Source organism: Bubalus bubalis, chromosome 8, assembly GCF_019923935.1.
Source record: "Bubalus bubalis isolate 160015118507 breed Murrah chromosome 8, NDDB_SH_1, whole genome shotgun sequence".
NCBI lineage: Eukaryota > Metazoa > Chordata > Mammalia > Artiodactyla > Bovidae > Bubalus > Bubalus bubalis.
This window is the reverse complement of record NC_059164.1, coordinates 46,077,832-46,103,437: the sequence shown is the minus strand read 5'-3', so window position 1 is coordinate 46,103,437 and position 25,606 is coordinate 46,077,832. Positions and strand designations below refer to the sequence as shown.

The following is a 25,606-nucleotide window of genomic DNA, read 5'->3' as shown; positions in this document are numbered from 1 at the left end:
TATTCTAAATCCATCCTACCACAGCCCTGCACAAATCTTCAGGAGTCATTTTTTAGCTGGTTTATGTAAGAGTGACATACAGAAGGCATATTATTCATAGTAAGTTTATTACTATTGATGTTTTTCCCTAGACAATCTTTCTAGTCTACATTGCTTTTACTTTAGTCTGAATGTTGGACTGAAAGTTCCCTTTCATTTCTACTTTTTAGACAATATGAATGAGAGGTCTGCAAGGATTCTCAGTTGCAAATCAGAGACACCAAAGGAAAGAAGGAATGACCCCTTGTGGTGGTTTATAAATACATACACACACTCTCCAATAATCCTCCCTACAAGAAGTGGCTTCATTTCCCTCCTCTAAGCCTGTGCTTTATTTGTTTTCAATAGATAGAATGTTGTAGAAATGGAGGATTGTGACTTCTGAGGATAGGTCATAAAAGGCATTGCAGTCTCTTCCTTGCTGTCTCTGGGGCCACTGCCTCTGGGGGAAGGCAGACACTCCAGCAGCCCCATGGAAAGATCCAGGTGGGGGGAGTAAGGCCTCTCCAAAATAGCCAGCAAGGACCTGAGGCCTCCTGCTGACAGCCATGTGAGTGAACCATCTTGGTGACAGATCTCTCAGCCTTCCTCAAGCCTCCAGATGACTGCAGCCCCAGATGACATCGTTTTCCAGCTAGACTGCTCTCAAGTTCCTGACTGCTCCCAAGTTCCTGGACCACAGAAATCGTGAGATGATAAATTCTTGTTGTTTTAAGTTGCTAAATTTGGGAGAGGTATGGTATGCAGCAGTACATAAGTAATACACATCTTAATGTGCATATACATGTAAATAGTTAATTTTGTGGGGAGACACTTGGATCCTTCTCTAAGCATTTTATGTGAAATGACTCATTTAATCCTCACAACAAATGTATAAGGTAGGTAATATTACTCTCTGCATTTGCAGATCAGGAAACTGAGGCAACAAAGAAACTAAGAAACTTGTCCAAGGTTACCCAGCTACTGGCAGAACTAGAATTTGAACTTTGACAGTTTGGCTCTATTCTGTACACTAATTTCTGTTGTTATGGTGCTAGTACCACGGAGAAATATGCTGTAATGAAATAACAAGAGATAGGCTTAACCTTCATAATAGAAGCTGTAGATTAAATATAAAGAAACTTTCCTAAAAATTGAAAAGTTTTGGGGAATTTTTAGAAGGAGGCTAGGTTCTCATCCACTAAAGGCCCCAAGATGAATTACTTGATCTCTCAAGTCTATTTACAATTCTATGACATACCCAATATACCTTCTAAGATATATCATGATTCAGTAACTCTCCCTGGAAATACTGAAGTTGGATTTATAGCATTGTTTTTTTTCTATGTTTGATAAAAATTAATATGATGTGTTCATATTGAATTCTATTGTGCTAGATGGGGGAGAATGCATATGTACTACCCTTTTCATTTATTTTGGACTGGTATAGAAACCTACATTTAGTTTTAATACTTTCCCTTTTAATTATAATATTCACATAATTAATTTGATTTATGTAGAAATGATGGTAGAAAAAAATTAAACTCCTACTTTATTACTTTCTTTTTTTATTTCCTTCAAATGTCATTCTAAATTTTCATGCATCTCAAAGAAATTTTTAATTTCCAAATTGACAGAGGTTCATAATTTGTCATTCTTTAAGCATCTAATATAGTATGTGTAAAGTTGTTCACTAATGATTAGGTTGGTGTATTTTAATTCAATAAACTCATAAATATTCTTGGTGGCAAATGTAGTTCTCTTCTAATTTATAGAAATAAAAAGATTGGCAAAATCACCTTTAAATCTTTAAATAAGTGTTACCTTCTCAGTGGGGACTTCCCTGGTGGCTCAGCAGTAAAGAATCTGCCTGTAGTGCAGGAGACCTGGGTTCGATGCCTGGGTCAGGAAGATTCCCCTGGAGAAGGGAATGACAGCCCACTCCAGTTTTCTTGCCTGGAGAATCCCATGGACAGAGGAGCCTGGAGAGCTACAGTCCATAGGGTTGCAAAGAGTTGGACATGACTGAGTGACTAACACACACACACACACACCTCCTCAGTGACATCTTTCCTAAACACCATCCCAACAGGTTACTGTTTTTTCTTGTCCTAGATGCTATTACCATCTGGTAAACAGAGTATATATTTTTCATATTTATTGGGTTTACTTTCTATCTTTTGGCTGTAGAATGTAAGCTTTATGAAGGCAGGATTTTTGTGTGTTTTCTATGCTGTCAATGTCATATCTAGAATAATGTCTATTATATAATAGGTGTTTGATAAGTATTTGTTGAATGAGTGTAAAAGATCCAGCAGATTGGGTATGTGTCTCCTAAATAATGTTCCTGATAATTGCCATCTATTGATTATTTGATTTTCATATTGATCTGGGAAGATTGGTATTGATAGTATTACTGTTTTCCAGATGTTGTGATTAAATAACATACCCAAGGTTATGCAAAGTTAAGCCGCAGATTTGTTTGAACATTAAGCTGAGAAAGAAGCCAGTCACAAGGCCACATATGGTAGAATTGCATTTATATGATCTGTTCAGAATAGGCAAGTCTTTAGAGACAGAAAGGTGATTAGTTAGAGGTTGGTTAGAGCTTGGCATCACTGACGCGATGGACATGAGTCTCAGTGAACTCCGGGAGTTGGTGATGGACAGGGAGGCCTGGCGTGCTGCGATTCATGGGGTCGCAAAGAGTCGGACACGACTGAGCGACTGATCTAATCTGATCTGAGAGCTTGGGGCAAAGGGAGGTTGTGGGGAATGGGGAGTGACTGCTAACAGCTATGAAGATTCTTACAGGGGTGACAAAAATGCTTTAAAATCATTGTGGTGGTTGTGCAGTCATGTGAATATATTAAAAAACATTGAATTTTGTACTTTAAGTGGGTGAATATATGATATGTGAATTATTTCTTAATAAAGCTGTTAAAAATAATAAAGTGGTTTCAAACTCAGATTTCTTTAGGAACCAAAACTGGAGAAAAGACTGGTTCTGAAGACCCAGTTAGGGATAGCACAAGGTTTCCTGGAACATTTTGTGCCAGAAAGTAAAGAGGTGCTCAGAAACTGACTGGAACATATCCAAAGACACTGAAATTTGAAAGCATCTTTCCTGGTCAAATATGGGACAATTCAAGAAGCAAAAATCAAAGAGACAGTAATTACTGTCAATACTGATACCAAAGACAAGAAACAAAAATTAAGACAAAAATAAACAGAAAACAAAGGGGTAGCAGGCGAAGTGAAAGCTCTTCCTTACATAAGCATGTCACCTAATTCCATAGATGGAAGGACAGGATTATAATATCATTATTCTCCAGCCATTATAGTAGTAATTGATTCAGGCAAACATCTTGGATAGATGCTAGGCCATGGAGTGAAGGATTCTTGGAAAAAGGTACTCACACAGTCCAAGTATTACCCCAGTTTTTTTTTTTTTTTTAATGAGATGAAATTCACCAAACATGTTAATCATTTTACAGAGAACAATTCAGTGGCATTTAGTACATTTGCAGTGTTTTTCCACCATCACGTTTCCCTAACTCCAAAACATTTTCATCACTACAAATAGAACCCCTTATCCATTGAGCAGTTGCTCCTTATTTCCCCTCCCCCCAGTCATGGACCATCACCAATCTCCTTTCTATGGATTGGCTTATTCTGAATGTTTCATATAAATGGAACAGAACACTAGATGGCCTTTTGAGTCTGGTTTCTTTAACTTGGCGTAAATGTTTTTGAGGTTCATCCACATTGTAGCATCTACCAGTACTTCATTCCTTTGGCTGAAAAATATTTCATTGTCTGTCAGTACCACAATTTGTTTATCCATTCATATACTGGTGGATATTTGGGTTGTTTCTAATCTTTTGGTCACTATGATTAGTGATGCTCTGAACATTTGTGTGCAAGGATTTGAATGCCTGTTTTCAATTCTTTTGGATATACAACTAGGAGTGGAACTGCTGATAATTGTATATTTAGGCTTTTGAGGAATTGGGAAACAATTTTCCACAGTGATTGCACCATTTTACATTCCCACCACTAATGTATGAGTATTCCAACATCTCTTTATCCTCACTAACACTTGTTTATCATTACAAAAAAATTATAATCATGCTTGTAGATGTGAAGTGCTATCTCATTTTGGTTTTGCCTTGCATCTGTCTAATGATGCTGTACATCATTTTATGTTGATATATCATCTTTTCATGTACCTGTTAGCCATTTGTTAATCTTCTTTGGAGAAATGTCTAAGTCTCTTGCTCATTTTTCACATAGACTACTTTTTAAATACAAAGGAAAAAAAATGTATCTTTACCATGGGGTAAAGATTACAATGTAACATCACCAATAATAGTATAGACATTGTATCTCTCTTGATGAAGTATACTGCTGCTGCTAAGTGGCTCCAGTCATGTCCAACTCTGTGCGACCCCATAGACGGAACCCACCAGGCTCCCCAAAATGAACTTAATATCATCTATTTAGTGTAGATGACAAAATTATTTAACTTGAATCTAATAGGGAGCAGATGAATACAAACTGAACAACATTCTGCAAACAGTAGAATTCTCCAAAAAAGTGAATGTTATAAAAGCAAAAAACAAAACTAGGGATTTTTCTAGACTACAGGAGCTTAAAAAGGCATGGCAATTAAATGTAATGCATGATCTTTGATTGTATTCCAGATTGAGAAAAAGGTCCACTAAAAAGGACATTTTGGAGATTTGAATATGGGTGCTGTATGTTACTTATAATGATAACTAAATTTTCTTGCAGTGATAATGGAATTATGATTACGTCGGAGAGTATCTTTATTCTTAGCAGATACTCATGGAAATATCTAGGGGGAAAGAGTAACAAAATCTACAAAAAACTCAAACGATTTATCATAAACAACACACCCCCTCCACACACACAGGGAAAGCAAATCTGGGGAAATGTTCAAAATTGATGAATATGGGTTAATATGGATGTTCATGATATATTTTTCTCAACTTTTCTGCACTTTTGATATTTTTTAAAATAAAAAATCAAGAAAGTATTGTAAAAAGCTCTTTAAGTTCAAGCAGCGCTGTTCAGGTTGGTTTAAGGATATTTAAAATACAACTAGCTCCTCTGATGAGTTAAGAATACAGTTGACAGAGTAAATGATCAGGATGAGTATCTTTCAAAAACATTTTGTTCCCAATCAAGTTGATTAGAGTCAGCTAGGCCTAAGTTTGAATCATTGTTGGGTAAACTCTTTAACCTCTTCAGGAGTCAATTTCCTCTTAGTAAGGAATAACTCATTGGTGGCTTGTGTTAAAATTGTTATACACTTGGCATTTATTGAACTGGACTTCTAATTCCTGTGCAAAAGCTTAATCCTACTTAATCCTACTGTTTGCATCTTCTCCTTCTTTACACTCAAGCAATCCTGTGGGGTAGGTAAAGATGAGAAATAAAATGACTTTTCCAAGGTCACACAGCTAGTGAAAGACCCAGGTTTCTCAGCTCTTGGTCCTGTGCCCTTTCCACACCCGCCGGAGAGGAGGAAGTGGCGCTCATGGGGATGCAAGGATGTAGAGGAGCAAAGGGGGAGAAGAGGCCGCGTGAGGAAAGGTGGTGTGAGACTCGAGGAGGCGCCGGCCAGGGAAGAGCGCATGGAGAGACGTGTGGCGCGACCGGCCGGGGTGGGTATGGGAGGCTGTGGTTGGAGGGGGAGGGTCGCGCGGGCCGGGTGCCGGGGAGAGGCAGGAGGCCTGGGCCAGCCGCGGGGGCGCAGAAGACTGAGGCCCGGGCGGCGGGCTGGGGCGGGGGAGGCGTGGGAGGGAGTGGCGGTGGTCGTGTGTGTAGGGTCACTTCCGCACAGGTGGACCGGCCGCGTGGGTGCGGGGCGCGCGGGCGAGACCGGCACGGGGGTCTCGACCCCACCGGGCGAGTGGGGGCGGGGGCGGGGGCGGGGCCGGCCGGGCCGGGTTTTTCTGGGCCCCCCGCGGGAGCGGCGGCGGCGGCGCAGGCGCGGTTCCCGCCTCCTCCCGGCCGGCGGAGCGAGTGAAGGCTGCAGCTCGGCTTGGCTCCCGCGTCGCTGCCGCCGCCGCCGCCGCCGCCGCGAAGCCCCCCGCCCCTCTGGCGCCGCGTCGGGATGAGTTCCCGGAAAGGTGAGTGGACCACGGCGTCCCCTCCTCTCCGCCACGTGGCCCCACAGGCCGGCCTGCCCGACCGTTAATGTGTGTCTTCTTTCCTCAGTGCTGGCCATTCAGGCCCGAAAGCGGAGGCCGAAAAGGGAGAAACATCCGAAAAAGTGAGTCCACATAGCGCTAGTCCCCAGACGCCCGTCCCCGCCCTGTCGGGGGTTGCCTGCGACCGAGCAGGGGAAAGTTGCCCGGATTCCTGGAGCCGGCGGGCGGGCGGGCTGATCCCCCGGGACGCCGGCGCTCGCCTCCTGCGCGCCCCGCGGGCGGCCCGGGGGGAGGGGCGGGAGGGCGGGGGAGGGGCGCACGCAAGCCCGCGGCCGGCCGGCGGAGCATCCCCGGACCCCAGGCCTCTCCGGCCTCCTGTCGCCGCGGCCGTCAGGGGCGGATGGGCGAGGAGGCGTGGGGCGTGCGCACCCTCCCCTTGCTCTCCTAGTTGGCCGGGGGGTCGCGAGCCTTCCAGGAAGGGGCGCTGGCGTCCGGCGCCGCGTCCGGGCGTGAGGCTGCGGCATTGCTCCCACCTGGGCGCCGGGACGCTAGAGGAAGAGGAGCCGAGTGTGTGTATGTGTGAGTGTGTGTATGTATGTATATGCATGTTGCTCCTCTTCCTCCTCGGCCCCCGCCTCTCTGCCTTTTTGCTGAAAACCCGAGCTGGTTGTCAAGTGGTTTGCCTCGGGCGTGTTCCTGGCGCGAATTCAGCTCCGAGACCTGTGCGTTTCGGTGCTTGGATTTTTTTTCCCCCCCGAAACTTTCTGCCCGGGCCGAGCGTGACTTCGCTGAGCCGCGGCTGCGCCCGGGTCTTGGGCTGCGCGGGGCGGGTGGGCGTGTGCGCAGGCGGTCCCCGGCGCGGCTGCCCAGCCCCTCATTGTGCCGGGAGGAGATGAATAGGGTGGTGATATTTCAAACGTGCCAGCCGCCAGCCACCTCCAGCTTGGCCGCGGACCGGAGTGGGAGCGGCCGGCGCCCGGGAAGCCTTTCCTGGAGAGCTGCTCCGAGACCGCAGAGCGCCGCCGCGTCTCCTTTACCCCCCTAATTTTGAAGAATCTACTAGCGTTCAGAATCTTTACTCCTCCTCCTAGATTTGTGGCTTCGCTCTTCCATTTGAGCAAGAAATACTCTAGGGTTTATTTGGTATTATAGGGATAGTCCGTGATCATCTTTAAATAAAATCACAAAGCATTTCTCGTTGGTTTGTTTTCTTTGGGGCACTAGCCTGCAGCGTCTTAGACTTTACCCCTTCTCATACACTTTAGTGCCTGCCTAGCGAATTTCATAACCTTTGGTGGCGTCTATGAAAGCTGCGTAAGTCATTACTAATGTGATGTATCATGATATTTACTTGAACGTATGTTCAGGATGTCACAAAATGTTTATCTATATAATAAAACCTTTCTTAAAAACAAGCACCCCGCCCTCAAGCCTACTACTAGAATGAGGGAAACATTTATTAAGGGCTTAAATTGATGGGTAAAAATTGAATTCTTAAGATTTTAAATCGCAGTGGATATTTGGTAGATTTAGGTACTTTAAAAATTAACGCTATCCATCAATCTTATATTTGAGGTTTCCTTTGGTAAATGATGGAAATTTAGCCCATAAGTAAGGAGAACTGTAGTGTTTTGGCTCTTGAGTTTTGGTCACGACTTTCAAATTTAAGCGTTTCTTCCTACATAGCCATTTTGTTCAGAAAAGTTAAAAAGAGTTGGAAAAAAGCATGCCCTTAGTTGTGGGGATGGCTCTTTGTGTGAGGGTGTGTAGATGGTTATACGTATATATAGATCTGTTTGATTGAGGCAGTGTCATTTTTAACTTAATTCTTTGAATCATGGCAGTATTATTTTAAAGGAATCCTTGATATCATTGCTTTATTCATATATTCAACAAGTATTTGTACCACTTTCCTAGAATACATTGGTGGAGCTTTGAGCAAGAAAAGCAAAGTTTATGAAGCTTTCTCTCTCCGGGGGCTTCAGAACCGATGACAAGATGATTCCGGATAATGCTGTGAAGATAGAAAGTGAAGATGGGGTGCATTAAGTACAGTGATAGATAACATTTGAAAACTGTGCCAGTCAATTTGCGGCTCTATTTTCATGTATCTATCCCTGGTGGTTATCCTGTGAGGCAGACACTGTAGTTATCACCACTTTATAGATGAAGCAGAGGCATAGCATGAGTAAGCAACATGTCCAGCTATTCAGTTCAGTCTAGGCAGACAGAGACCAGAGCTGACACTCAGTTCTCTGAGGAGGTGGCATTTGAACAGAATTTAGAATAAAGAGAAGATGGGAGTATGGCAAAGGCCCTGGGGAGGAATGGGCTAGGAATGTTGGAGGAACCCAAAGGTCTGAGTGGCTAGAGTGCTACTGGAGAGGATGGTGATTTGGGAGGAGTCGAAATGGGTAGGGCCTGGCCTTGTAGGCCCTTGATAGGCACACAGATAGGAGTGGCAGTATCTGATTCCTATTAAAAAGTATACTGGCTGTTAATGTGGAGAATGGATTATGAGTGGCGGGAAGAACTACACACTGAGAGCTTGCCTTCCATGGTAATAGGGGAGAACTCTGGTGCCTTGCTTGACTTGAAGTGGTGTAGGGGGAGAAGTGATGGTGGAGGGACTTCCAGGAGACTGGTAGCCTCAGAGGTTTTCCTCATTTTACAGACGGCTCTGATAGAGAGTAAGGTCACACAATTAGCTTAGTTTGAACCAAAATTCGGGTCTCTAGATGCCCAGTGTTTTTGGTTTTTACTTTGTTTTCCAGAGTGGGAGAGGGGGTATAGATCTAATTTTAAACTGTATTAGTATAGTGACTGGCACACTTGAATTTTATGACTATATAGCCCTGGCTTGATGCAATATGATCTACTTCTATCATTATCTGCTTGTATGTACAAGTGCCACTTCATTCATTTTAATTCAGTTCAGTTCTGTGAGTTTTTATGGCTTGAACCACTTCCTGTAGGCTCCTTTTTTAGAATGCTAGTATTTGTAGTTGTGAGAAATGAGATTAAGATATTTCAACTGAGATTGTTAGCTTGTCAGATTGTCACTGATTGTAGTTTGCTGATTATTAATTGTGCTGCTTTGTGAGTAACAGGCAGCAGGGAAGAGCTACAGTGTCATTCAAGCACAAATCAAACCTTAAGAATTGGCTAAAACACATGTCTTGTGATAGATTTTAGCTTTGGGGCCTGAGCAACTGTATACAGTTTTTTAATTTAAAGAGTAAAAGAATTTTTTTCCTCATGTGCAACTTTTTCTTGAAACATAATTCACATACCATAAAATTCTATTTTTTAAAAATTTAGTTTTTCAAGTATATAATTTGTTTTTTAAAAATATATTTACAAAGTTGTGCAACTGTTATCTAATTCCAGAACATTTATATCACCTCAAAAAAGAAACCCTGTAGTTGTTGCTTCCCATTCTCCCTTGCCCACAGCAGTCACTAATTTGTTTTCTGTTTTTATAAGCTTAGCTATTTTGGATGTTTCATATAAATAGAATCATCAACATATGATCTTCTGTCTGCTTGCTTTCTCTTAGCATAATATTTCTAAGGTTCATCTATGTTATAGCATGTATTGGTGTTTCATTCCTTTATATTGCCAAGTAGCATTTTTTTGTGTTGTTATACTGTGTTTTGGTTGAACATTTGTGTTTTAAACTTTTTTGGCTAAAATTTTTTTAACACCTTTTTTTAAATTAAAACTTTTTATTTTGAAATAGTATGATTTGCAGGAAGTTGCAAAAACAGTACAGAGTTCCCAGTCTTCGCTTTGTCCATCTTTCCCCAGTGGTAATATAGTCTATAACCTAGAACATTGTCAAAACCAGAAAATTGACTTGGACACAGCATCATTAACTCAGGTAAGGTTTTGCTGGTTTTTACATGCACTGTGTATGTGTACAGTTTTATCAAGTGTTATCACTGGTGAAATCATCACCACGATTAGAATGCAGAACTGTTTTATCATCACAATGTAACTTCTCTTGTACTTTTTAGTAATCGCACTCTCTCTTTAGCCCTAACCCCCCATAGGCACTGATCTGTTCATCACTGTAATTTTGCTACTTTGAGAAAATTGTATAAATGGAATCATATAATCTACAACTTTAAAAATTATTACTATTTTTTAAGTTAATGGAGAAGGCAATGGCACCCCACTCCAGTACTCTTGCCTGGAAAATCCCATGGACGGAGCAGCCTGGTGGGCTGCAGTCCATGGGGTCGTGAAGAGTCGGACATGACTGAGCGACTTCCCTTTCACTTTTCACTTTCATGCATTGGAGAAGGAAATGGCAACCCACCTCAGTGTTCTTGCCTGGAGAATCCCAGGGACGGGGGAGCCTGGTGGGCTGCCATCTGTGGGGTCGCAGAGGGTCGGACACGACTGAAGCGACTTAGCAGCAGCAGCATGTATTTTGGCTGCACTGTGGGGCATATGGGATCTTAGTTTGCTAACCAGGGATTGAACCTGTGTCCTTGCATTGGAAACATAGAGTCTTAATCACTGGACCACCAGGAAATCTGAGTATGTAACCTTTTGAGATTCACTTTTCTCAGACAGCATAGTGCCCTTTTGTCTCATCTTTGTTGCGGGTGTATTGGTAACTTCTTTCTCTTGCTCTTGCTGAGTAGCATTTCACTGTATGACTGTACCACAGTTTGTTTATCCATTATTCATTCATCTGTTGAAGGACACATGGATAGTTTATAAATCTGCTAAACATTCCTGTACAGGTTTGTAATGTAAACATGTTTTTTCTACTTATGTAGGGTACAGAAGGCAATGGCACCCCGCTCCAGTACTCTTGCCTGGAAAATCCCATGGACGGAGGGGCCTGGTGGGCTGCAGTCCATGGGGTTGCTAGGAGTCGGACATGACTGAGCGACTTCACTTTCACTTTTCACTTTCATCCATTGGAGAAGGAAATGGCAACCCACTCCAGTGTTCTTGCCTAGAGAATCCCAGGGACGGGGGAGCCTGGTGGGCTGCCATCTATGGGGTCGCACAAAGTCGGACACGACTGAAGCAACTTAGCAGCAGCAGTAGCGGCAGGGTACCCAAGAATATGATTGCTGGAGGACTTACTTTGCATTTTGACTTTCTAGCAAGTTAGCAACTTGGTCTGTTGGTGTCTGTCCCTATCTCTCTCTCTCTCTCTCTGTTCTCCTCTCCATGATATTTGTGATCTGTGTATATGGTATTGGTGATGGGATTCTGTATCCTTTGGGCTCTTAACTTTCTATTGGCTGGTGGAGCTGGTTGGTTATCTATATTCTTACAGATTGTATGAGTTCTGACTGCCACAGAAAATGGTAGGCATGGGACTGGTGGCATTGGGTCAGTAAATCGCAGGTGAGGCAATTTAGGAATGCTGTCATACAAGTTTATATCTTACTAGGTAAGCCTCAAGTGTACCCTGTGGTATAAACTCAAGCTCACAAGCCTATGACTTTGAAATTCCTCTTATGGAAGGAAATCACTTATTTTTGACTTCTTAACTTTATTATACTGTTGTGTATTAAACAATTATTTTTATATACCAACAAAGCTGTTCAATACAACAGATATATATGAAGCAGATACCTAGTGCTGCAGATACCTAGTGCTCGCCAGTGTGTTGGAAAGAATAAGATAAATCCCTATGCTAACTGGCAAGTAGGGGAGATGACCTGGGCAACAGACCATTGCAGAATGGTGTGATGAGTGCTGTAAGATTTAAGTACAGTGGTGCTTTGATTGTTAAGGGACTTTGATTGTTAGGAAGAGACCTTGTTGGATTTTAACTTTATTGTTATTTTAATGAATAGCTTAATTTTAAATGATAAAAGTAATATGGTCATGGTAGAAAATTCAGGGAATTCCCTGGCGATCCTGCGGCTAGGACTTGGATCTTCCATGCAGGGGGCACAGGTTCGATCCCTAGTCAGGAACTTGATCCTGCAAACTGTGTGGCGTGGCTAAAAAGGAAAAAAATAGTATAAAACAGTTTAAAGAAATAGACATCCATTGTAGTTCCACCAATTATTTTGGTGTGTTATCTTTTTATATGTCCATATTTTTGTCTTTAAATATATGTGTATATTTGATGCATTATCCTTTTATCTGTGCATATTTTTTCCAGCTTTATTAAGATATCATTGCCATATAATGTATGTAAGTTTAAGGTGTACAACATGATTTGGTGTATGTATATATTGTGAAATGATTTGTTGTTGTTTAGTTGCTAAGTCCTATATCCGACTCTTGGTGACTCCATGGCCTATAGCCTGCCAGACTCCTCTGTCCATGGGATTTCCCAGGCAAGAATATTGCAGTGGGTTGCCATTTCCTTCTCCAGGGAATCTTCCCGACCCAGAGATTGAACCCTTGTTTCCTTCATTGGCAGGCAGATTCTTTTCTGCTGAGCCACCAGGGAAACCTCTGTGAAATGATTACCACATTAAGATTAGTTAATACCTCCTCCATGCTCTCATATAATTACTTTTTTCTTCTGTGGTGATAACATTTAAGCTCTTTGCTCTTGACTTTCAAGTATATAATGCAGTACAGTTAATTATAGTTTGCTTACGCATATTTTTGTTTTTTCAAAGTTGAGCTATAGCATATATACATTCATGTGTGTATAGTAATGTAGTAAAGAGCTCTAATCTTCAGTGTATAGCTTGATGATTTTTACATTCATTTATATCCTTGTCACCACCACTCAGATCAGAATGCAGACCCTTCCAGTACTCTGTGTGTGCTCAGTCTTGCAGTGGTGTCTGACTCTTTGTAACACCCTGTGTAGCCTGCCAGACTTCTCTGTCCTTGGAATTTTCCAGGCAAGAATACAGAAGTGGGTTCCGTTTCCTACTCCAGGGGATCTTCAAGATCCAGGGATCGAGCCCACTATATGGTTCCTCAGACCTCTCCCCAGTTTATACCCTGCTGCCCAGAGGTAACCACTTCGCTGGTATGTGTCATTATTGGTTAGTTTTGCCTGTTCTTGAACTTCTTTTAAGTGGAATATATGGTATATACTTCAGGTTCTAGCTGCTTTCATTGCAACATTGTATCTGTGAGATTTGTCTGTATTGTTGCAAGTACCAGTTGTACCGTTAGTCTGTTGTTACTACTTTCTGATATTCCATTGAATGAATATACCACCACAATTTTTTTCCTTCAGTTTGTAGTCATTATTAATAAAGCAGCTACAAGTATTCTTGTACATGTCCCTTTGTGGACGTTTGCAGTTGTTTCTCTTTGGGATATGTTCTAGCAGTGGGATTGCTAGGTTATAGAAGAGGTGTATGCTTAGTAGTACTTGCAAAGATATTTTCCCCAACTTCATGAAATAGTTCTGATTGAACTGCTTTACATTCCCACCCACAATGTATGCAGTTTCAGTTGTTCCATGTCTTTGTAATATTTGATCGTGTCCTTCTTTTTAATTTTAGCTATTCTGGGTGTGTACTGATGTCTCATTGAAGTTTTAACTTGCATTTGCCTGAGTGATGCTTTTGAACATCTTTTTGTATGTTTATTGGTTGTTTGAATTTTCTGTTTTGTGAAGTGCCTGTTTGGTCTTTTGCCCATTAAAAAAAAAATGGAATGTAAGCCTTATTTCTTACAGAAAATTATGAACTTTGTTGAGATCAGATTTACATACCATATAGTTCATCTGCTTAAAGTGTACAGTTCAGTAGTTTTTAGTAGATTTACAGAGTTGTATTAAACTGGATCTTGTAGAGCCAATAAAAATTTGCCAAGTAAATAGGAGGGAGCAGAGTGAGGGTCTTCCAAGCAGAAGCTTCGTTGCAGTTGATGTTAACATGTCGGGGTGTAAGTGGCATGCTTGAATTCCTGAAATACCAAGCAGGGAGGTAAGACTGGGGTGCAGGTGTGGTGAGTGCTGAGTTGGGTTCATTGCTGACGGTGCAGATTGAGATGTTCTAGAAAGATTACTCTAGCCGCTGTGTGGAGAATGGCTTAGAGGCAAGAGATCCATTAGGGGGCTATTGCAGGAGGCTTCAGGAGACTGGTAGGTATTCAGGGAGTAGAATTCACTGGATTTAATGTCTCATGTCAGAGCAGAGTGAGAGGAGACTGGAATGAACCCCAGGTTTCTGAATTAGCTAATTTGTGGATGGTATTGCCATTCCTCAAGATAGAGAACGTGCAGCAGCTTTGGAAAAAGCTAATGATGGCTTTTGTTAGGCAGTTAGAGGTGTCTGGTTCACTTCCAGTTAGAGGTATTGGTCAGTGTTGACTGCTAGAGCACTGGGAGAGCTCCGGTTAGAAATGGTAACTGGAGTTGTTGGTGGCAGCTGGCTGAAGGTGTTGAATGTGTAGAAAAGAAAGCCATAGGTAGGGTAAAGGAGGAGGCAGAGGGATAGGAGAGCCAGGAGAAAGCTGATTCAGTTACCAAGGACATTTCAAGAAGGGAGTGGTCAGTAGAGCACAATCTGCGAGGGGCAAAAAAAATTCAAGTGAGATGAACCCTAGTGTTGGCCTTTTGACTTTGGCAAGTAGGAAATTGTTAAAGCCCACAGCTGGAGCAGTCTCAGCACAGTGCGTTTGGACACAGTGACCTGTAGCCCCATGAGTGAATGAGATGACAGGGTAATCTTTTTTTTTTTTTTTTCTTTTTAAAGATTACTAGTTAAATAAGCTTTCTTTGTGTCGAGGAGAAAAGGTAAAGAGAAAGTGGTTCTTGAGAAGTGTTTTTTCCCCCTGCCAAATATAAGCAAATGACTAGGAGCTAGTAGAAAATACTAACAAGGTATTTGGAGCAGAAGCCTTGAGTTGACAGGAGGGGATGGGATTAGAGCACAGGTCTCTTTTGTACAGAAGGAGGCTATCTTCTTCCTCTGAGAAGAGGAAGGCTGTAAGCTGCCTATTTTAAAAGCATGCTCCTTAAAAAATATATAAAAGCATGCTCCTAGACTTTGTTGGAATTTTACATGGTGCATGATATGGGCACCATGCCATATTGTCTTTGGAAAATCCAAATAGAGAAGACCTCTGGCCCTAAGGTTGTGTACTCATGGTAAATGTTCAGTAAAGTTTGGCTGCAGTTATTAGGATTTGGTTATCGGTGTCTTTTTTTTTTCAAAATGATTTGTCTCGTCATCCCAACTCTTTTGCAGCTCTCCATGTATGAGTATTAAAGGTGTTGACTTCTCTGTTCCTGCTTTAGTTCCCTATTGTTCTAATTACTGTAGTTCTGAGTACTTTTTAGGCTTTTGTAGGGCAAGGGCTCTCTCACATATCCCACATACACTTTGTCATTCTTGGTTTCAGAATTTTTTTGGCTGTTCTTGCATATTATTAAGATTATATTTCTAAGTTCCTCTTCCAATTTATTTTTGCTGTTTAGTTTAAAATAATACTGAGTTCACTGCCAGGGCCTGGGTTCCATCCCTGGTTGGGGAACTAAGATCCTTTATGGCAGAGCCAAAAAAAAAAGAAGAAAAAGAAGACAAAAATGACTCACGTTGTCACCATTTAGCAGGATACTCACACATGAAAAATTGTTAATATTTTGGTATTTTTCTTTCTAGTTTTCTTCTAATCCTTGTTTCTTTTTTGTGTTAATTATCTCGTACATGATTTTGTATCCTGTCATTGTTTGCTATTTTGTCATTAACATTTTTAATATTCTTAATATTTTCTCATAATCAATTATTAATGACAGTACTTAACTGCTTAATTTGTTTGAATATTTGTTGCTAGAAAATGTTTACTATCAGGCATTATAATATTTCAGTGAACATCTTTGCGTTTCAGATTTTCTTAGATTATATGGAATCTTAGAAATGGAAATATTAACTGAAAGATAGTGAACCTTTTTAAGACTCTCAATTTTGGAACATTTTTAAGAGTCACCAGGGCTGGAACTAGCTAATTATAGGATGTGAAGAGGAAAGCAATAAAAGAACAATGACAAAATTTAACTGAAAATGTTATACCTAATGAGGATTAAGAAGGTTGGGAGTTGTCTGGAAATGGGCAAGAGATTTCGTTTTTGGCACACTGTATTTGAAGTGACATCTATCCAAAGGGAAGTACATTATGGGGATTTTGTATACGGGTGGGAAGTGGGACTTAGAATATACCTTTGAGGACAGCTAGGAGAACAAGATCAGTTTACTGAAGAGAAGGGGGTGGAGAGAAGAGGGCTGGAGCCTGAAACTTGGAGAATGCCACTGGACAAAATAAGACAAAGGAAGCTAAAGATCAGTTTAAAGAGGATAAATAAATGGGAGAAGGAAGTTTAAGGAAACTGAGATTTGAGAAGAGTTCATTACATTTGTTTATTTAGTTCATCATTGATGGCCTTTATATTTCAGAGGTGGGTATTTCTTCCTCCTGCCTCCATCTCTCCCTCTTTCCTTCTCTTCCTTTCTTACCTATCATTGTCTCATCATCTGTCCCAGGTAGATAAAGTATTTTTTGTGTTGATGACTAAGGATTAAGAAATTTTTTTTTAGCTCTGTCTTTGTATCAAAGGTCTAATAGGCCCCTAGATTTTTATTACCAAATCTTATATTCTCTTTTTTTTATTATTTTAAGTCATTACCTGGAGTTGCCAGGTTTTTAAGCTTGTACCCTGCCTTGATTCCAGGAGTACTGTCAGCCAAGGATAAAGGTAGCACAGCCTAATCTAGACTCCTGGTTTGTGTGGATAGCTATTAGCCATTTTTTTTTTTCCTTTCTTTCCTTTGTTTTGGTGTGGGTGCTCTATTTTGTTGTGTATGTCTCCAAGGGAACATTTCAGATTCTTTGTATTACAAAATTCTTCATGTACCTGACTATAAGACAGCTTTGGTTATAAGTCCCCTAATTCCCCAATGAGAAATTTTAAATTTTATACAACTTGGAAATAATTTTATAGATATAGATGGAGTAGTTAAATGTTCACTTATGATATTTAATCTCTTAATTACAAATACATTTAAATTCACACATTATATTGGGTTGGCCAAAAAGTTCATTTGGATTTTTTGAAACATCTTCCCCAATACATTAGTTTAGAAGTACCTCATGTTTCATGAAGTAGTTTTATTCAGACATTTCACATTTGTAACATCAGTGACTTATCATTTGAAATGCTTTTACACTCACCACACAAAAAATGGAAATATATGTAGTGATGGCTGTGTTATTTAACTTGATTTTGGTAATCATTTCACAAAGATATGTATGTTGAATTATGTTGTACACTTTGAATATATACAATTTTGTCAGTTATGTACCTCAGTAAAGCTGAAAAAAGTTATCAAAATTGTGAAACTGCAGAAGCTGAGTACTTGGTTATGGAGATTCACTACTGTCTTTATTTTTCTGTTTATAAAAATAAATTAAAAAAAAATTTTTTGAAAAGTGCTTTTTGAATCAGTTTTTTCCAGAACACATGATACATATTTTTAAAAACTTTCCCCCCAGTTTTATTGAGAAATAATTGACAGAAATTTTTGTGTAACTCTAAGGTGTACAGCAGAACAGTTTGATATACATAATTGAGTAAATGATTACCACAGTAGATTTAGTTAACTTCCATCATGTCATATAGATAAAATAAAGAGAAAGAAAAAAAAATTCTCTTTAAAGAGAAAGGTAAAAAATTCTCTTTGTGATGAGAGCTCTTAGGATCGCTCTCCACAGCTTTGCTGTATGCCATATAGTCAGGTGTGCACATGATTAACTGGTCGTCATGTTGTACATTACTTCTCTGTACTTATTTATCTTATAACTGGAAGTTGGTACCTTTGACACCTTCCAGTTCACCCTCTCCCCATCCCTTGCCTCACAAATCTGATTTCTTTAAAAACTTTATTTCCTAGAACAATTAAAATTTATAGAAAAGCTGTGAAAGGTAGTACAGAGAGAGCATGTGGTATTTATGTCAGTCCAAACTGAGATGTATCATCCTTGAATCCATAGATGATACTATCACTGGATATTTTATCCAAGTGTAACGAACTTTTTGCAAAACTCTGAGGCCTTTTTGTTTTTCCTTCATTTATTGTTTGGAATTGCATTTTTTACCATTTAACGATTGACTGACTTTTCCAAAAAATTCTTAAAAAGATTTGTGTATGGCAAAGTCATGTCCGACTCTTTGCAACCCCATGGACTGCAGCACAGGACCAGGCTTCCCTGTCTCTCCCTATCTCCCAGAGTTTGCTCAAACTCATGTCCATTGAGTTGGTGTTGCCTTCCAACCATTTCATCCTCTGTTACTCCTTTCTTCTGATGCCCTCAATCTTTCCCAGCATCAAGGTCTTTTCCAGTGAGTTGGCTCTTTGCATCAGGTGGCCAGAGTATTGGAGCTTCAGCTTCACCATCAGTCCTTCCAGTGAATATTTAGGGTAGATTTCCTTTAGGTTTGGCTGGTTTGATCTCTTTGCTGTCCAAGGGACTCACGGTAGTCTTCTCTAGCACCACAGTTCAAAAGCATCAGTTTTTCAGCACTCAGTCTTCTTTACGGTCCAGTTCTCACATCTGTACGTGACTACTGTAAAAACAACAGCTTTGATTATACGGACCTTTGTCAGCAAAGTGATATCTCTGCTTTTTAATATGCTGTCTAGGTTTGTCATAGCGTTTCTTCCATGGAGCAAGCATGTTTTAATTTCATGGCTGCAGTCATTGCAGTGATTTTGGAGCCCAAGAAAATAAAGTCTGTCACTCTTGGCATTTTTCTCCCCATCTATTTGCCATAGACCAGATGCCATGATCTTAGTTTTTTGAATGTTGAGTTTTAAGCGAACTTTTCCAGTCTCCTCTTTCACCCTCATAAGAGGCTCTTTAGTTCCTCCTCACTCACTTTCTGCCATTAGAGTGATATTATCAGCATATCTGAGTTTGTTGATATTTCTCCCAGCAATCTTGATTCCAGCTTGTGCTTCATCTAGCCTGACATTTTGCATGATGTACTACTCTGCATAGAAATTAAATAAGCAGGGTGACAGTATACTGCCTTGACCTACTCCTTTCTCAGTTTTGAACCAGTTCCATGTCTGTTTCTGTTAATTCTTGACCTGCATACAGTTTTCTCAGGAGGCAGGTAAGATGGTCTGGTATTCCCATCTCTTTAAGAATTTACCACAGTTTGTAGTGATCCACAAGGTCAAGGCTTTAGTGTAGTCAATGAAGCAGAAGTAGGTATTTTTCTGGAATTCCCTTGCTTTTTCTATGATCCAACAGATGTTGGCAATTTGATCTCTGGTTCCTCTGCCTTTCCAAATCCAGCTCATACATCTAGGAGTTCTCAGTTCATGTACTGCTGAAGCTTAGCTTGAAGGATTTTTATAATTCCAAAAATATGTTGAAATTATTTGCCTGTTTTTAAATTGATTTTATTGGGTTGATGTCTCTAAGCCTCCCAAATTAGTATTGATTAAAGTGATTTCAGACAGTTCCCCAGTCAGTCATCAGTAAAGTGTGTTTTGTCCCTTCCCTCTCTTCTCGGTCTGACCAAGACTCATCTGAGTCAGGCTTCTCTAGGAATCATCATTATGTCACCCTCTGCCATCAAACCTAGCATTCCTATAATCCTGATTGTTCATTTCCTCTGGAAGATTCTTTTTTTTTTTTTTTTTTTTGCCTTATTATGTTAAAAATAAGATACTTGAGAGCAGTCTATCCCTTTAAAGACTTTATAAGGACTAGAATCTAAGGCAACTACCTCTTTTTTTGAGGGATAATTTTTGTGAAAATACCATGGTTTATACTTGGGCTTATATGATACTTTATGCTGAGTCCTTAGCCTTACTGGATAAATCCTACAAAATGTAGTTTTGTTCCTGATACTTGAATTCAGTTCAAAATTAATTGACCTATCAATTCCAGAGTGTGTGTTTTCCAGGTATTTTTTGGATATATTCTTAATGTAAATATTTTTAAGCTTTATAATTCTCAAGTTAGGGTCTTAGAATGTGGATCCTAAAAGGATAGGGACAAGAGGGACCATCTGTATGAGATTGTTGATTGCTTTAAACTTGGGTGTGTGTCCCACAAGAGCATAGAGTGTGGGTGCCGTGTCCCCTGTAGTACCTCAGTGTAGTAGATGTGCCCCTAGACAGCTGTGTGAACTAGGCAGGGTGGGTGAAGGAGTAAAGACAGATTCCAACCCCAGGAAGCAGAAGTTTGAGATAAGGGAGGGACAAGAAGGACAGTACACTGAGAAGTAACACTTGACTCTTGGGCCTCCCGTGGCCGGGGCTTCCTTTGCTCACCAGGTGCTGCTGTTGCTTCTGGCGCAAGGAACAGAGCTTGCCGCCACCGTTTCTGCTGTCAGTCAGCTCTTCCCACCGGTTACACAGGGAGTCTGTGGTTATTTTTACATCTAGAATATGCCAATGAAAGTTTTTTTTCGGGAGATGGGTTACATGATGTGCTTTATTCTAAAATAGGATGTACAGTAAGTCTCCTACATACGAACGTTCAAGTTGTGAACTTTCAAAGATGCGAACGTGTGTGCCATCAGTGTCAGATGTGAGTGAAATTGCAGCTTGCTGTCGGCCTTCTATTGCTGACGGTCCTTCAGCTCCACCGTCTCCCACCTCCTCTCTCTCCTCCAGTCACTTACTCTTCTTGCCTGTTCACTCGATGCCAGCCAGCCCCTGTATGCCAGCTGTTGTACTGTACTACTGTACTTTCCAAGATTAAAAATGTTTTTTTGTTGTTCGTTTATTTTTTGTGTATTAATATTATTTGTGTGAGAATGTTATAAACCTCTTACAGTTGAGTACTGTGTACCTGATTGGGTTGGTTGCGCACCAAGGCTAACTTTGGACTTAACGTGCTCTTGGAATGCAACTTGTATGTATGTATGTAGGGGGCTTTCTATAAGTGTTATTGTATCACTGATGTAAAATTAAAATTGACTGTGTTCTTTTCACAACAGAAATGTATTGCCTTAGGTTGTGGATCTGAGAGCACCTGGACAAGTGTTTTTCAGTCTTTGTAGTAGCAGAACGTTTTTTGGGCTGAGAGCCATGCCGTGCAGCTTGTGGGATCTTAGTTTCCTGGCCAGGGGTTTAATCTGTGCTTTTGAGAGTGGAAATGCAAAACTCTAACCACTGGACCACGAAGGAATTCCTGCAGAATGCTTTTAAAATAAAATTTTTACCTAGAACTCTATTATATGTAAAGTGGAAAAACTGTCTCTTGGTCTTTCCCTCATATACTATAGTGCTTCTTCAAGGCAGCTTCTTGAAAAAGAGCTTAAAATTCTTCAGTCCTTTATTTCTTCTTTTGTCCTTCAGTGCAGAAGTTCCAATGAAGGAGTAGTGAGGGGGACTGAAGAAGCAGGTACTTAATTAAGGTCACCTGTCTTTAGTTTCTGAGCCGGTTTAGTGCTGGTTAGGCTGCTAGATTCTGATTCACTGGCTTTCAACATTACCATATAGTCTGCAGAAAGCAAATCTTTCTGGGACTAACACAGAAGGTAAAGTTTTTAGCCCCTAGAGATTGTTGCAAGAACCTTATTTTTATTTTTTAAATATATATATCTTATTTATTTAATTACCTTGGTTGCACTGGGTCTCAGTCACAGCATGCAGGATCTTTCAGTTGCAGCATTCGCTGTGCTGGACCTTTAGTTACATGTGGGAGATAATTCCCTGACCAGGGATCAAATCCAGACACCTTGCATTGGGAGTGCACAGTCTTAGCCACTGGGCCACCAGAGAAGTCCTCAGAAATCTCTTCTTTTCCAGTTCTAGATGCTGGAAGTTGAGATCAAGGTCTCAGCATGACCGAGCTCCTTCTGAAGTCTCTAGATGAGGGTCCTTCCTTGCCTCTTCCAGCTTCCGTGGCATTCCTTGGCTTGGGGCTGCATCACCTAACCTCTGCCTCCATCATCACATGATGTTCTTCCTATGTGCCTGTGTCCAACTTTCTTTTTTTAAAATTTAATTTATTTGTTTTAATTGGAGGCTAATTACTTTACAATATTGTAGTGGTTTTTGCCATACATCGACATGAATCAGCCATGGCCACACATGTGTTCCCCATCCAAAACCCCCCTCCCACTTCCCTCCCCATCCCAGTGCACCAGCCCTGAACACCCTGTCTCATGCATCGAACCTGGTCTGACGACCCGCTTCACCTATGATAACATACACCTTTCAGTGCTACCCTATCAAATCATCCCACCCTCGCCTTCTCCCAGAGTCCAAAAGACTGTTCTTTACGTCTGTGTCTCTTTTGCTGTCTCACACAGAGGGTCATTGTTACCATCTTTCTAAATTCCATATATATGTGTTACTATACTGGTATTGGTGTTTTTCTTTCTGGCTTACTTCACTCTGTATAATAGGCTCCAGTTTCATCCACCTCATGAGAACTGATTCAAATGGATTCTTTTTAATGGCTGATAATACTTCATTGTGTATATGTACCACAGCTTTCTTATCCATTCATCTGCTGATGGACATCTAGGTGGCTTCCATGTCCTGGCTATTATAAACAGTGCTGCAGTGAACATTGGGGTACACATGTCTCCTTCAATTCTGGTTTCCTCGGTGTGTATGCCCAGCAGTGGGATTGCTGGGTCATATGGCAGTTCTATTTCCAGTTTTTTAAGGAATCTCCACACTGAAGAACCTTATTTTTAAATTCTTCCCTTTACTCTCACAAAAACAAAGGTGAAAATACAGTTTTTTTCCTTTGAATGGAAACTGCTCTTAGCATGTGACATGGACATGAGCTGTTTTATCATATGGATATATGGAAGGAGTGGGATAGAAATTTTAGTATACAGTAAGATAGTTTTCTATTTTTTAAGGGTTAGTTATGTTTTCTGTCTTAGTTTTAGAAACTTGATTTTTCAGTTCCTACAACACTAAGGCTTTCTGTATCCTTTATCTACGTAATAGACAGCCGGCACCCTGTAGGTTTAACAGTAATAGCAGATCTGTTCTCTTCCCCTTGACTCCACTGATGCCCACTACCTTCACTGTCTTTGCGATCAAGTTAAGGGACACCCGAGGATATGTTTACCTTTCAGAGGATCCTAGGGGGTATAATTTTACTCTTAAAGTTTGAATCCTGATACTTGGTGTAGGCAAAACCTGTCTTAGCTTAAAAAAGTCATAGTTTCCCCTTTTTTTGAAGTCTGGTTACTCTTTGAATATTCTTTGCTGAGGCTGATCCTGCTGTCAGAAGGAGGTGACTAGGGTTCAAGTTTTGAAGGCATCACTTTCCTCAGTGGTGTAAGATAAATTATTTAATTCTTCTAAGTCTTATAGTTTTCTTCTTAAAATAGAGCTGATAATATGTCTCAGAGAATAAATGTAAGGATTCAATAATGTAATTATATCTGTGTAGTACATAATAAACTAAGTAGCAGCTGTTATTTTATGGTGTTTCAGTTGTATTTTAGGGTTTTTTATAATAGGCAAAAAGAAAAGCTGTGGAATTAGTATAAAATTTTATTAAGCATCTAAATATGAACATGTCTTTAGTTATTTTGGCCAGCTTAATTTTTTTTTCTCATTAATAATGCCCACTAGTTATGGATAGGACATATGTTGTCTAAGGATAAGTCCTCAAGGTGAATTAGAGCAACAAAATTACCATTAGATCTAGAAATCATTGTTTGTAGCAGGTGATCTCTAGGTCTATAATTTGAAACTAGATTAAGGGAATGGGGGGGAGATTAAGACACGTGATAAAAGGAATGGGTAATCCTGGTAGTGGTTTTAAAAATTCATTTTTTATTTTTTAATTATGTTTAGGCTGAGTCTAGGGGCCTCTCTCGTGGCTCAGATGGTAAGGAATCTGCACCGTAGGAGACTCGGCTTTGATCCTTGAGTCAGGAAGATCCCCTAGAGAAGGGAATGGCAACCCCACTCCAGTATTCCTGCCTGGAGAATTCTCATGGACTGAGGAGCCTGACGGGCTTTAGTCCATGGGGTCACAAAGAGTCAGACATGATTGAGCGACTGACACACACACAGGCTGAGTCCAAGAGGGAAATAAACATTTAGTATTTCTTGTTTTATGAGATAAAATTATTTTGGGCAAGATTGAAAAATTACTTCTTGTTAAAGGAATTCTTGTTTCCTGTTAGCTTATATTAGGAAATCAAAGTGATGTTTTCCCACGAAAAGAATTCTTAATAAACTGAGTTGAGAACTTTGGCTAATAAAGGATTAAGGTGGCTGTCAGGCCTGAACCACAGTATGTATTGTTGTTAGCATAGGAAATGCTTCGCAGACTACCGGTCTCAGAGACTTCCCTTTCCCATACCTTGCCTCCCGTGTTTTCCACAAGACCAGAGAAATTCCTCTGACTCTATAATCTGAAGTTTAAAAAATTTTGAAAATAAGCCCCATTCCTTATGTTTGATATAGTTGCAGTCTTACACTGCATTATGGAAGAGCAGGCTGAACATGATTTATTATGTTTAATTTTTATCAACCTTAGATTGGGTTTTTGTATTTAGAATTTCCTTATTTTTAAAAATTGGGCTTTAAAATTTTTCAGCTGTTTAGAATCCATTTATCCTCCCAGAAAGAGGCCTCAGTTTTGTGTGGGGTTTATCTCTTATGTGTTTTTGGTTCACATACTTTGGGTCCTTTCCACATTTCCCAAGGATAGATCACAGCCTATTTCAGTTGTACAGTCTAGGGCCACAGTGAGACCGTCCACCCAGAGCTAACTCCAGGGCTTTGCTTTCTCCTATTGGCTTGACTGTTAGAGAATGTGAAATGGAGTTCTGAAGCCATTTTGTCACCAGGCAGATCTCAAAAATGAGCAGAGAACAGAGCCTAGCCAAGAAATGGAGAAAAAGTCAGTCCTGATGATGATTAAACGTGTGCTGGAGCATGGACTGCCTGCTGGGCTTTTAGTTATTTGCTTAAGCCAGATTGAGTTGCATTTTCTGTTACTTAAGACTGAAAGAGCAACATTATTTCTAATGACCAAGGGATAGAACTGAATGTCCATCAGCTGATAAACAAAATGTAGTATTATATCTACACTGGGATATCAATTAGTAATAAAATGACTGACGTCCTCTTACAACAACATAGATTTACCTTGACAGCATTTTGCTAAATGAAAGAAGGCAGTCATAAACATATTCCATTGACATGAAATGCCAGGCATAGGCAAATCCATAGAGTGTTTGCCTAGGGCTATGGGAAAAGGGAAATGATTGTTGATGGATATGCGTTTCTTTTGGGAGTGATGAAAATATTCTAAAACTGATCATGGTGATGGTTGTACAGCTTTGTACCAAAAGTCATTGACTTGCATATTTTAAATGGGTGTGAATTATGTCTAATATGGCTATTTAAACAAAATTGAAAAACTGAAATAATTCTAAAAGATAACACTTATTATTCTCATTTTGCATATGAGGTACTGAGGCACAGAAAACAGCA

General features: G+C 40.4%; 1 protein-coding gene and 2 pseudogenes across 10 annotated transcripts in view; all 3 read left to right on the top strand.

The window, feature by feature from the left end:
* The first annotated feature begins 493 nt into the window (after window positions 1-493).
* The window catches only part of SRPK2 (SRSF protein kinase 2), a 254,237-nt gene continuing 229,124 nt past the window's right edge, over window positions 494-25,606 (top strand). For 2 of the 10 annotated variants that reach the window (XM_025292017.3, XM_025292024.3), the window contains exons 1-2: window positions 5,567-5,711; window positions 6,268-6,322. In XM_025292017.3, the coding sequence (XP_025147802.1) occupies window positions 5,585-5,711; window positions 6,268-6,322 (182 nt within the window). In that variant the 5' untranslated portion in view covers window positions 5,567-5,584. Of the gene's footprint in view, window positions 727-5,565; window positions 5,712-6,020; window positions 6,180-6,267; window positions 6,323-25,606 lie in introns of those variants that run through there. The other 8 variants (XM_025292013.3, XM_025292016.3, XM_025292015.3 and 5 more) reach the window with 8 other exon arrangements.
* LOC123466107 overlaps window positions 6,274-25,606 on the top strand; it is a 146,631-nt pseudogene continuing 127,298 nt past the window's right edge.
* LOC102406215 overlaps window positions 8,710-25,606 on the top strand; it is a 71,720-nt pseudogene continuing 54,823 nt past the window's right edge.